The sequence below is a fragment of the Microtus pennsylvanicus genome, chromosome 3, assembly GCF_037038515.1.
Source record: "Microtus pennsylvanicus isolate mMicPen1 chromosome 3, mMicPen1.hap1, whole genome shotgun sequence".
Lineage (NCBI taxonomy): Eukaryota > Metazoa > Chordata > Mammalia > Rodentia > Cricetidae > Microtus > Microtus pennsylvanicus.
In genome coordinates this window covers 98,500,320-98,512,488 of record NC_134581.1, presented here as the reverse complement: position 1 = coordinate 98,512,488, position 12,169 = coordinate 98,500,320, and the positions used below count along the sequence as shown (strand labels likewise).

Below are 12,169 nucleotides of genomic sequence, written 5' to 3'. Positions count from 1 at the left end.
GAGACCTGGTGCCCAGAACACTATATACATAATTAATAAATAAATAAATAAATAAATAAATAAATAAATAAATAAATAAATAAATACTTCCATTGAGCCGGGTGGTGGTGCACACCTTTAATCCCAGCACTAGGAAGGCAGAGAGAGAGAGGCAAGTGGATCTGTATGAGTTTGAGGTTAGCCTGGTCTACAAGGGACTGGACAGCCAGGACTGTTACACAAAGAAACCCTGTTTAAAAAACAAAGCAAAACAAGCAAACAAACAAAAAAAAAACTTCCATTGGGTGCTGGGAATCAAACTCTAGTCTTCTCTAAGAGAACAAGTACTCTAAACTTGAGCCATCTCTCCTGCTCCCTATTAGACTCTCGGTCAATCTCAATCTCTCTCTCTTTCTCTTTCTCTCTCTTTTTTCCCAAGATGGTTTCTCTGTAGTTTTGGGTCCTGTCCTGGAACTTGCTCTGTCGACCAGGCTGGCTTCAAACTCACAGAGATTCGCCTGCCTCTGCCACCCGAGTGCTGGGATTAATGGCTTGCGCCAACGCCACCTGGCCTATTAGAATCTCTTACTTAATGGGCTCCCAATAGCCTGCTCCCAGTTTTTCTGTGGTCTCTTAAGATATCTCTCAAGCGATGAACTGAAGATAAGCTTTCAGGCACTTTGATAGCTGTGTGTGATGTTCTTCCCAGATGGCTTCTAGACAGGGAGAGGGAAGTTTAGTCATCATTTAACTTTTAGGTTAAAATAGCAGCCAACCTGTCTCTCGCGGCTGTAGGTAGGTATTTTAGTGAGCCAAGATCTGAAGTCTTATATCTGGGCAGCATTTTTCTTTTTCTTTTTTCTTTTCTTCCTCTTCCTGCAACTGCTGTTGCTGCTGTTATTGTTTGAAACAGGATCACTATGTCACCCTGGCTGGTCTGGAACTGTGTAGACCAGGCTGGCCTCAAACTCAGAGATATCCACCTGTCTCTGCTTCCTGAGTGCTGGGAATAAAGCCGTGGGCCCTGACTGTGGCTTTGCTTAAAAGTATAGAGGGAATTTTTCTTTTGTGCTGACTGCTCTTCTCTGTGAGCTGGATGGTGGTTAGAGCTCATTGATGGTGTGTATTTGTCTTTCTGTTTGTGTTTCTGTCTGTCTCTATGACCTCCCTGAATAAGAGAACAGATGATGCCCCAGATAGTCTCCTGGGACCCAGTTGATCTTTGATGCAAGGGGAGGATATTCTCCTTCTGACCACATCAGTGTAACCTCTAAGTGTAGTTATTGATCACACCCAGATCAGATTCATCAGTCTGTTTCTTGTTTTGTTTTGTTTTTTGTTTTTTATTTTTTTTAAATTGATTTTTATTGAGCTCTGCATTTTTTTCTGCCCTCTCCCTACTTCTCCCCTCCCCTTTAACCCTTTCCTAAGGTCCCCATGCTCCCAATTTACTCAGGAGATTTTGTCTTTTTCTACTACCCATGTAGATTATAGAACTATGTATGCCTCTCTTAGGGTCCTCATTGTTGTCTATGTTCTCTGGGATTGTGATTTGTAGGCTGGTTTTCTTCGCTTTATGTTTAAAAAACACTTATGAGTGAGTACATGTGATAATTGTCTTTCTGTATCTGGGTTACCTCACTCAGTGTTTTCTAACTCCATCTAATTGCCTGTAAAATTCAATATGTTGTTATCTATTTCTGCTGTGTAAATGTACCACATTCTCCTTGGTACCACATTTCCCTTATCCATTCTTCGATCGAGGGGCATTTAGGTTGTTTCCAGGTTCTGGCTATGACAAACAATGCTGCTATGAACATAATTGAGCACTTATCCTTGTGGTACAATTGAGCATCCTTTGAATATATACCCAAAAGTGGTATTACTGGGTCTTGAGGAAGGTTGTTTTCTAATTTTCTGAGAAATCGCCACACTGACATCCAAAGGGGCCGCACCAGCTTGCACTCCCACCAGCAATGCAGAAGTGTTCCCTTTACCCTACAACCTCTCCAGCATAAGTTGTCATCAGTGTTTTTGATCTTGGTATACATTCTTATAGGTGTAAGATGGAATCTCAGAGTTATTTTGATTTGCATTTCTCTGATGACTAAGGATGTTAAACATTTCCTTAAGTGTCTTTCAGCCATTTTGGATTCCTCTGTTGAGAGTTCTCTTTAGGTCTGTACTCCATCTTTTTTATTGGATTATGTAATCTTTTGGTGTCCAATTTCTTGAGTTCTTTGTATATTTTGGAGATCAGTCTGATGTGGGGTTGGTAAAGATCTTTTCCCATTCCGTAGGCTGTCGTTTTGTCTTGTTGACCATGTCCTTCACTTCATAGAAGCTTTTCAGCTTCAGGAGGTCCCATTTATTGTTTCTCTCAGTGTCTGTGCTACTGGGGTTATATTTAGATATCCTGTGCCAGTGCATTCAAGTGTACTTCCCACTTTCTCTTCTATAAGGTTCAGTGTGGCTGGCTTTATGTTGAGGTCTTTGATCCATTTGGACTTGAGTTTTGTGCATGGAGATAGATATGGGTCTATTTTCATTCTTCTACATGTTGATGACCAGTTATGGCAGCACCATTTGTTAAATATGCTTTCTTTTTTCCATTTGATAATTTTTGCTGCTTTGTCAAAAATCAGGTGTTTGAAGGTGTGTGGATTGATATTCGGGTCTTCTATACGGTTCCATTGGTCCTCCTGTCATTTGTTTGTTTGTTTTTGTTTTTTGTTTTTTTTTCCAAGACAGTGTTTCTCTGTAGCTTTGGAGCCTGTCCTGGAGCTAGCTCTTGTAGTCCAGGTTGGCCTCAAACTCACAGATATCCGCCTGCCTCTGCCTCCCAAGTGCTGGGATTAAAGGTGTGCGCCACCACCGCCTGGCCCTCCTGTCTGTTCTTTAACCATCATGTGATATTTAGGTAAAGCTGGTACAGTACCCACACCACTTGCCCTGGATGACTGACCTACTTGTTATGTAGACCAGAGATCTTCTGCCTTCCTATTTTTGGGGATATGAACCTGCAGCATCATGTCCTCCTTTCTGATCTGATTTCTCTTCCTGAGATACAGTGTTTTCTCCAAAAGCAGTAGAAGAAGGATTTGGAACAGAGGTTTGGATAGGGCTTGCAGAGTGGGGCACTGCGGACTGGTTGGTTCTGGCTGGCCTCTGGGCCCTTCTTTGCTGTTCTTGACCTACTGAACTGATAGATCCCAGGATGACCAGGATTTCTTTCCAGCAGGAGACTACTGCCTACAGCTCTTGTGAAGATGTCCACTCCAGACCCGCCCCTGGGTGGAACTCCTCGGCCTGGCCCTTCCCCAGGCCCTGGCCCCTCACCTGGTGCAATGCTAGGCCCTAGCCCTGGCCCTTCACCAGGCTCTGCCCACAGTATGATGGGGCCTAGCCCAGGACCCCCTTCAGCAGGACATCCCATGCCTACCCAGGGGCCTGGAGGATACCCTCAGGACAACATGCACCAGATGCATAAGGTAGGCATGCTGTGCTCTCATTTGGTAATCTGTTCTTGAGACTTGCCTGAGCTTGGGACCTTGGTGTTCCATGCAATGCTGCGGGAGCCTCCCCTGCAGGCTAGAAAGGACAGATTTTTGTGGAGGTGACTTGGCTTGGTTCAGATTCCCACCCTGTCTGCTCCTGTGAACAAAGGGATCAGACTGTTGTCCTGAGCCAGGAGGCTGAGCAGCCACCCCACCCTACATTTCCCATACTTGTTAGGGAACAGTGTGCCAGAGCTTTCTTTTGTTAATAAAGGGATTCCCAGATCTTTAGAGGAGGCTTAGGCTTTCCTCCTCTTCTTTTTTTTAAAGCCAGAGTTTCTTTGTAGCTTTGGCTCCTGTCCTGGAACTGGCTTTGAACTCACAGAGATCCGCCTGCCTCTGCCTACGTAGTGCTGGGATTAAAGGCGTGCGCCGTCACTGCCCAGCTGAGGCTTCTCTCCTGACTGCACTGGTAGCCTGCATGCTTGAAGCAGTGCTGAGTGCTCAACCTGCTACTGAATTTAGGCTCTGGACTGCCTTCTTCCCACTTTGTAAATTTGCCAGCAAGGCTGCCAAGTAACTCTCTGTCCTGCTAACCTGGTCCTCCTCTTAGAGCTGGCTGCGAGTAATAGTCTGAGCCCATGGAGGTGAGGGTGTGAGAAGATAAAGTTGAAGCTGCACTAGGCTTCACCATGGCAGCTTTGTCAACTGCTCTTCCTCCCTGCAGGATCTTCCTTGCGTTTACTTAGACCTCTGCAACTGTTTGGGTTGATCCCTATCCACAAATGAGGAAGGCCCTCCCTTGCCTGTTGCCTGTTTCATCCCTCTATTTGGGTTGTCCTTGTGTGCTAACTGTGCTCTGCTTCCAATACATCCCCTTCTCTGGCTCCCTATTTTCCGGACTGTTCTGTTGTCTTAGTAGTATAGCATATGCACAAGCCCACCTTCTGGTTTACGGACTCCTGCAGCATGTCAGCCACATCCCCTCTCCCTATCTTTCTTCTCCTAGCATTGCTCACATGTTCTACTACCTCTGACAGGTGCCTTTTGGATACCTATCATATGTCCAGAAACCTGCTAGGTACTGGAGTCCTGGATGACAGCACCTCACCCACACAGAGCTCCTCCTATGCTGGAGCAAGGCTGTTGTTCAACTTGAACAGTCTTGGGGGCCTGCCTATGGCCTTGGGGTGTGTACCTATGGACCCATAGGAAGCTGCCCCTATGTCCCTATCCCAGCTTCCTTTGTTACAGCTGTACTGAACAGTGGTTTTGTGTCACTCTGCTTCATCACATGTTCGTCTGTGAGTTTTTTGCAGAGCAGGATGCTTGTTAACCAGGCCCAGTTCACAGAGGGTTCTTAAGCAATGCCCCTCTATAACCGGCTGCTGTAGCCATTTCCCTGGGAGGCATGCCCACTCCCAAAAGTGCCATGTGTCAGCCTCCCCTCTACAATGCAAGGATCCTGTTTTATTGTGCTCTGCTCAGTGGCAGGATACCTCTGCAATAGCTTCTTTCCAAGCTGGCAGGCAGCTATTGAGGACAGTGGAGCATCTGGTATCTCACTGTTGTCCAATCTGTGTGCAGATCTGTTCGTATGTCCCTTTGATTTATAGTCTCCAAGGATTAGGACTTTAGCCCTAGGTTTGCAGCCATGCTTCTTGGCACAGGGAGTAATGAGCCAGGACAATCCTGCTGGGAGCTGTGGCATGAATCCTTTCTTTGTGGTTCTCACTGGCTTAGAAGAGAGCTCCATGCCTCTGCTGTCCCATTGCCTAAGTAGTCACCTTCTCCAACAGCTTGATTTTGTCTCTCTTGTCCTGACACCCAGGAGCTGTGGTGTCTGTGCCTCAGAGCTAGCCTTATGGCCCCCTTAGGTCGACCTCTGTGTGGTCTTCCTGATGGTACTTTGCTCGGCTGCCTCTTGCTGTATTTGACTGACCTGTGTCCTTGCACTTCTCATAGCCTATGGAGTCGATGCATGAGAAGGGCATGCCTGATGACCCACGATACAACCAGATGAAAGGGATGGGCATGCGGTCAGGGGCCCACACAGGTATGGGACCCCCACCTAGTCCCATGGACCAGCATTCCCAAGGTACAGTCTGTCTAGGTCCCTTTCTGCTTCCTGTTGTTCATACGCCTGCAGCCCACAGTGTACTTTCTTCCGTGGGAATTTCGAGGACAGCTAGGACAGCTGAGCTGTGGGGAGGGCTTGCCTAGGGCCTCCCAGGTGAGGTGCTCTGTGTAGTCTCTTGCCTTAAGCAGGCCTCGAAGACTGAACTGGTGAAACAGAGATGGCTGATCAGCATGGTATTTGAGATCAGGGCTTAGCATGGTGGAGCCTGCGGGCTAGCAACTCCAGTGTTGCCTCAGGACCTTGCCTTAGACAAGCTGACTTTTTTTTTTTTAAACTTTATTTAACTTTATTTCATGCGCATTGGTATAATGATATCAGATTCTCTTGAACTGGAGCTACAGACAGCTGCGAGCTGCCATGTGGGTGCTGGGAATTGAACCCGGGTCCTCTGGAGGAGCAGTCAGTGCTCTTAACCACTGAGCCATCCCACCAGCCCCCCGCAAGCTGACTTTTCTACATGAGGAGATTGTAGTAGGTGACTTGTGGAGTCCTCCATGTTCCAGGGGGAGCAAGCAAGGTACTGGGTCCTAGGGCCTCATAGGAATGGCCAGGTAGTTTGCCTGGCCAGAAGGTAGGCTTGATGGAGCTTGGTTTGCAGGTCTTATCTTTGCATTGATCATCTGTATCCTACTGAAACATCCAAGCCTACAGCTACATTGGCTGCTGGACTGAGGCTATAACTTAGCCACCACCCTCTAGGTGCTGCTTGACTCAGGAGAGTGGTGTTGCCTGGCTACTATGTCTAGGAATGCCGGGTGGTGTGGATGTGATTTAGCAGTCATAGGTATATGTGCTGCCAAGTGACCACTGAATTAGTCTTCTTTCCCTACAGGTTACCCTTCACCCCTGGGTGGCTCTGAACATGCCTCCAGTCCCGTCCCAGCCAGTGGCCCATCTTCAGGTCCTCAGATGTCCTCTGGGCCAGGAGGGGCCCCATTAGATGGTTCTGACCCCCAGGCCTTGGGGCAGCAAAACCGAGGCCCAACCCCATTTAACCAGAACCAGCTACATCAACTCAGAGCTCAGATAATGGCTTACAAGATGTTGGCCAGAGGCCAGCCATTGCCTGACCACCTGCAGATGGCCGTGCAAGGCAAGCGGCCAATGCCTGGAATGCAGCAGCAGATGCCAACACTACCTCCACCCTCAGTGTCTGCTACAGGACCTGGGCCTGGATCTGGCCCTGGCCCTGGGCCTGGTCCAGGACCAGCCCCTCCAAATTACAGTAGACCCCATGGTAAGGCCTACATCCCTGCCTCTGGAATGGGGAGGGTGTTGAGTGTGGATGATAATGGCAGGCATCCCTGCCTCCCAGATGTTGTTATCTGGGACTACTGAGATAGATAGGGTTATGTCGAGATAAATATGCTTTGTCCCTCTCTTGGACCTTATGGTGTGTTCCCTGAGCTAACATGAGCGTAGGCCAGCAGGTTTGAACACAGTGGCCTTTATGGTGCTTTGTTTTCTTGAATGTAGGTATGGGAGGGCCCAACATGCCTCCTCCAGGACCCTCAGGTGTGCCCCCTGGGATGCCTGGTCAGCCACCTGGAGGACCTCCCAAGCCATGGCCTGAAGGTGAGTTTCTTTTCTCTTGGTGGCATGTCCCACCTCCTGTAATGAGCCTGAGCTATGCTGGACCCCAGAGATGGGCTCCATTCCTTTTCCCCAGAAGTGGCTTCGGACTTTTCTGTGGGGTTCAGTTGGGGTCTGCAGAGGACTTGCCCTGTGGGTGGAGGTTGTCCTGTAGTCTCCTTAGTTTAGCAGAGGAGGAAGGCAGGGAATGTGTCTACTATGGGACTCAAGAAGAATGGCTGGCTTTAATTGTGACAACAGGCAAGCTTGCTCAAGACAGGATGCTTCTGAGCTTAGGGGAGGAGGGCGTCTAGCATGGCTTCCTTCTCTGTAGAGAGCAATCCCAGTGGAGGATGTGTCTGCTGACTGTGTGTGCCCTTGGCCCTGTCCTCTCATAAGTGTCTTTGAAAAGTTTAGTTGGATATTTCAGGGTCTATATTTGGGTTGGGACAGTGGACCCTGCCTACTCTCTTGGGGTCCATGGTGGATCATTGTATATTAAAATCTGGTTTGTTTGGATGTGGAATAGAGCCATTCTCTTCATCTGAGAGAGAAGCTATCCAAGACTCAGTGGATACTTGATGGGCAAATAGCAGCAAACCCCATGTATACTGTGTATTTTCTTTAAACACTCCCTGTGGTGAAGTTTCATTCATTAAACAGTAAATGATAAAACACATCAGTCTTAGAGTAAGCAGGAACGCACTCAGGACAATGTGCTCTGAACTTGCCTCAACGATGGTGTTGTGAGGAAGCGGTAAATGATGGAGAAGTAGAATTTGGGTGTAGCTCTTTAGAACAGCATGCAATTGATAGCTCGCAATCATTTATTTCTGGAGTTTTCCATTTAATATTTTTAGACTGCCATTGACCAAGGATAATTGAAATGGCAGAGACAAAGCTTCTAAAAGGGAGAAGTGAACTACTTTAGAGGAAAGACAGGCATGGTGTCCCTGTGAAGCCAAGCACAGAAAAACCAAACACTGGGTGGTTGGGGTCTAAGGTGTGGGAGAACTTGGCTGGAGGATGGGCGTGTCCAGGTTCTGGCCCAGTAAGAAGTAGGAGGGCTGAAAGAGCAGTCCTCCAGCCCCAGAGTTCAAGCAGCATATCCCGCTTGCCTCTCCAGGACCCATGGCCAATGCTGCTGCCCCCACAAGCACCCCACAGAAGCTGATTCCCCCCCAACCAACAGGCCGCCCTTCACCTGCACCTCCTGCTGTCCCACCTGCTGCCTCACCTGTGATGCCACCACAAACACAGTCCCCAGGGCAGCCGGCCCAGCCTGCTCCATTGGTGCCCCTGCACCAGAAGCAGAGCCGCATCACCCCTATCCAGAAGCCCCGGGGCCTGGACCCTGTGGAGATCCTACAGGAGCGAGAATACAGGTGAGCACCCAGTGACTACACTGCCAGTGTTGGTTGCCAGGTACCAGAGAATGTTCTTTCATCTCTTTCTTAGGCTCATTCTTGTCCCACAGGCTGTGCACTTCTGGCCATCCAGACCTCACTGCTGAGCAACCTGGTTCTGCTCCCTTTCTTCCTTGCACTTAGTGCTCTGACATTGCTGGAGTACTTACTGCTTTATTCCTTTATAGCCATTCTTCTAATGGGACTGAGCCACAAGAGAACAGGCAACATTTTGACCTCTGTTCAATGCTAATATTCTGCCCTGGCACATAGGTGTTCTATTAATAAGAAAATAGGTAGGGGACTTTTCCCACACAGGGTTACTAGGAGGGGGTGCTATCTTCTTAACCTGTACACAAAACATTGATGCCCATGGGCTATATAGATCCCAATGCCCTGTGTCTCATGCTGGGGCTGGGTTGCCTGATGTCACAGCTCTCATTGCTCACATGGGATTAGCACCTAGCTAAGTCACTGTTCTAATTTGCTTTTCTACTGCTGTGATAAGATACTGACCACAGCAATTTGGAAAGGAAAAGGGTTTATTTCACCATAGACTTCCAGGTAACAGTCTATTACTGCAGGAAATCAGGGCAAGAACGCAAACAAGACTTGAAGCAAAGACTGTGGAGTAACACTGCTTGGTCTCTACGCATAGTTTCTTCTATAGCTCAGACCTACTTTCTAGGACTCAAGCCGCCCACAGTGGGCTGGCCCATCTGATCAAGGCAGTTGTGCAGTTGAGGGTCCCTCTTCCCAGGTGATTCAAGCTTGTGTCAACTTGGCATTCAAAACCAGTGAGTACAGTCACCATCAGGTCCTGGGCTTGCTGTGATCCCAGCAGGCCTGTTTCCAAGAGCACTCTGAGACTGCTTGCATCTGTTCTGTGTTGTAAATGTTGTCCTTTTCTGAGGCATCATCTCTTACAGCTGGGTTGGGTCTGCCTCCTTTGAGGGACAGATCCTTTATAGTCTCTAGCTTTAAAGACCAGGTGACTTCCTTCAGACAAAAAGTCCTCACCACTTGTCCTTTTCCTGTCTCTGCCCAGGCTGCAGGCTCGAATCGCACACCGAATTCAGGAACTTGAAAATCTTCCTGGGTCCCTGGCTGGAGACCTGCGAACCAAAGCAACCATTGAACTCAAGGCCCTTAGGTTGCTGAATTTTCAGAGGCAGGTGGGTCTGATGGCCTCAACTCTGGGCTTATGCGGCCTTTTCTGACAGTGGGGATGCTGGGTTCCGAGAGTGCTTGGAAGGATATTACCTGTGTGGTTGGGGCTATTAGGATCTCAGGGGAGTTAGTTCACTGTCATGGCGCACACTGCAGCAAGACCTGGCTGTGTATACCCTGTGGATACACAGGTGTGGGCTCCTGAGGTTGCAGTTGTCAGCTGGAAGGCAGGATGCTTGGTGCATCTCTTCCTGAGGTTTACACATCCCCCAGGAACTGTATGTGTGGCTGTGAAAAGTCCAGATTGCTTATGTTCTGCTCTTTGCTTGTCTCACCTGTGGTACTTCCCAGGTGTCCTGCATTCTGGCAGTTTGTTGCAATATCATCTGCCTAGCATGTTGTCATCCCTTGTAAGCATCACCACAGGCATTATAAACCCATCATGCCTGATGCCAGTGTCTCCTTTTCTACCCTAAAGCTGCGCCAGGAGGTGGTGGTGTGCATGCGCAGAGATACAGCTTTAGAGACAGCCCTCAATGCAAAGGCCTACAAGCGCAGCAAACGACAGTCACTGCGGGAGGCCCGCATCACTGAGAAGCTAGAGAAGCAGCAGAAGATTGAACAGGAGCGAAAGCGCCGCCAGAAACACCAGGTGTGTTTGCCACAGGGCCTTTGGGGTGCACTCTTTCTAGTCAGTTTTCCTATGACTTAGCATAAGAGTGCTCTGGGCACAGCAGTGTGCCAATACACAAGCCAAACAAAAAGAGAAGATGAGCAGTGGTCACTCTGGACAGATGAGAGGTGGGAAAGGAGGAGTAAGGACAGAAAAGAAGGAGCTACCTAAGATGAAAGGTTATCATTGGGGTTTTCATGAGGGGAAACAGCAGACTTGAGTGAGGGTGCCAGTCTGAGGAGGGGCAGTGGGAACTAGAACATGCTTCCCTGTTTCATCTTGAATCAAGGATTGGGGTAGTGGATAAAGTGAGTGAGGGCCCTGTGCGGTATGGAGTATTTGGACTTTTGCTCTGAGCAAGGAAGGGGAAACCACAAGAGACTGAATAACTTCAGTTATTACAAAGTCCATCAAGGAAATGAAAATCTACAGTCAAGCCGGGCGGTGGTGGCGCATACCTTTAATCCCAGCACTTGGGAGGCAGAGGCAGGCGGATCTCTGTGAGTTCGAGACCAGCCTGGTCTACAAGAGCTAGTTCCAGGACAGGCTCCAAAACCACAGAGAAACCTTGTCTCGAAAAACCAAAAAAAAATCTACAGTCAAGTAGGTTTATGGATGAATCCAGTCTGCTCATTTGTTTTCTTGTGTATTTTTTTAAATAGATTTAGGTTTGTTTTATGCATTTTTTAAATTTATTTATTCTGTATCCAATATTCTGTTTACATGTATGCCTGCAGGCCAGAAGAGGGCACCAGACCTCATTACAGATGGTTGTGAGCCACCATGTGGTTGTTGGGAATTGAACTCAGGACCTTTGAAAGGCAATGCTCTTAACCTCTGAGCCATCTCTCCAGCCCCGATGCATATTTATTTTGCTTGCATATATGTACATCACATACATGCCAAGTACCCAAGGAGGTCAGAAGAGGAGAGCATCATATGCCTGGGAATTAGAGTTACAGATGTTTGTTAGCCACCATGTGGGTTCTGGGAATTGAACCTAGGTCCTCTGCAAGACCAACAAGTGCTCCTAACCACTGAGTCATCTTTCAGTTTTGTTTATTTATATTTGAGACAGAGTCTTGCTTTGTAGCCCTGACTATCATACTCTCTATGTAACCCAGACTGGCCTCAAACTTAACAATCCTGCCTCAGCTTCCTGTGGTTTCTTATTCATAGTTGCTACATTTTTAAAACAATAACTATTTATTCCAGGATGACCATGGTGTAAGTAATCTTTATACCCAGGAACTAAGGTAGAAGTATCACAGATTTTAGGGCAACCTGAGCCCAGGGTGTATCTCATTAATAGAGTGTTTGCCTAGCACACACCACATGGCCATAGGTTCAATTTCCAGCACTGCATGTAAGAAAATTTAAAATCAGTACTCAGTATTAATTATGGTTAACATTTTGTTATTTATGATTGTATCTATGTGTGTGTATGTGTGTGTGTGTGTGTGCCTGTGTATTAATGAGAAGTTTAAGTACCTGTGTATGTGTATTAATGAGAAGTTAAGTACCTGGGTTGTTGAGATGGCTCAGTGGGTAAAAGTTAACTACTTACCCTTTCAGTAGAATTTAGATAAATTGATCTGTACTCCATCTATCGAATATTGCCCAGTTTTCCTATAAATTTTGTCACCGAATCCCTATTTGGAACACAGAGCAAAACATTTGCCTTCTTGAGTTAGGTTCTTTTAGCCCAGATGCTTTGGAACTCAGTGATCCT

The 12,169-nt window shown here is 47.6% G+C and overlaps 1 protein-coding gene across 10 annotated transcripts in view; it reads left to right on the top strand.

The window, feature by feature from the left end:
* Smarca4 (SWI/SNF related BAF chromatin remodeling complex subunit ATPase 4) overlaps nucleotides 1-12,169 on the top strand; it is a 101,724-nt gene that overhangs the window by 16,714 nt on the left and 72,841 nt on the right. For 8 of the 10 annotated variants that reach the window (XM_075966597.1, XM_075966594.1, XM_075966593.1 and 5 more), the window contains exons 2-8: nucleotides 3,218-3,470; nucleotides 5,442-5,574; nucleotides 6,449-6,853; nucleotides 7,093-7,191; nucleotides 8,315-8,573; nucleotides 9,643-9,769; nucleotides 10,243-10,416. In XM_075966597.1, coding sequence (XP_075822712.1) covers nucleotides 3,249-3,470; nucleotides 5,442-5,574; nucleotides 6,449-6,853; nucleotides 7,093-7,191; nucleotides 8,315-8,573; nucleotides 9,643-9,769; nucleotides 10,243-10,416 — 1,419 coding nt within the window. In that variant the 5' untranslated portion in view covers nucleotides 3,218-3,248. The remainder of the gene's footprint in view (nucleotides 1-3,217; nucleotides 3,471-5,441; nucleotides 5,575-6,448; nucleotides 6,854-7,092; nucleotides 7,192-8,314; nucleotides 8,574-9,642; nucleotides 9,770-10,242; nucleotides 10,417-12,169) is intronic. The other 2 variants (XM_075966598.1, XM_075966591.1) reach the window with 1 other exon arrangement.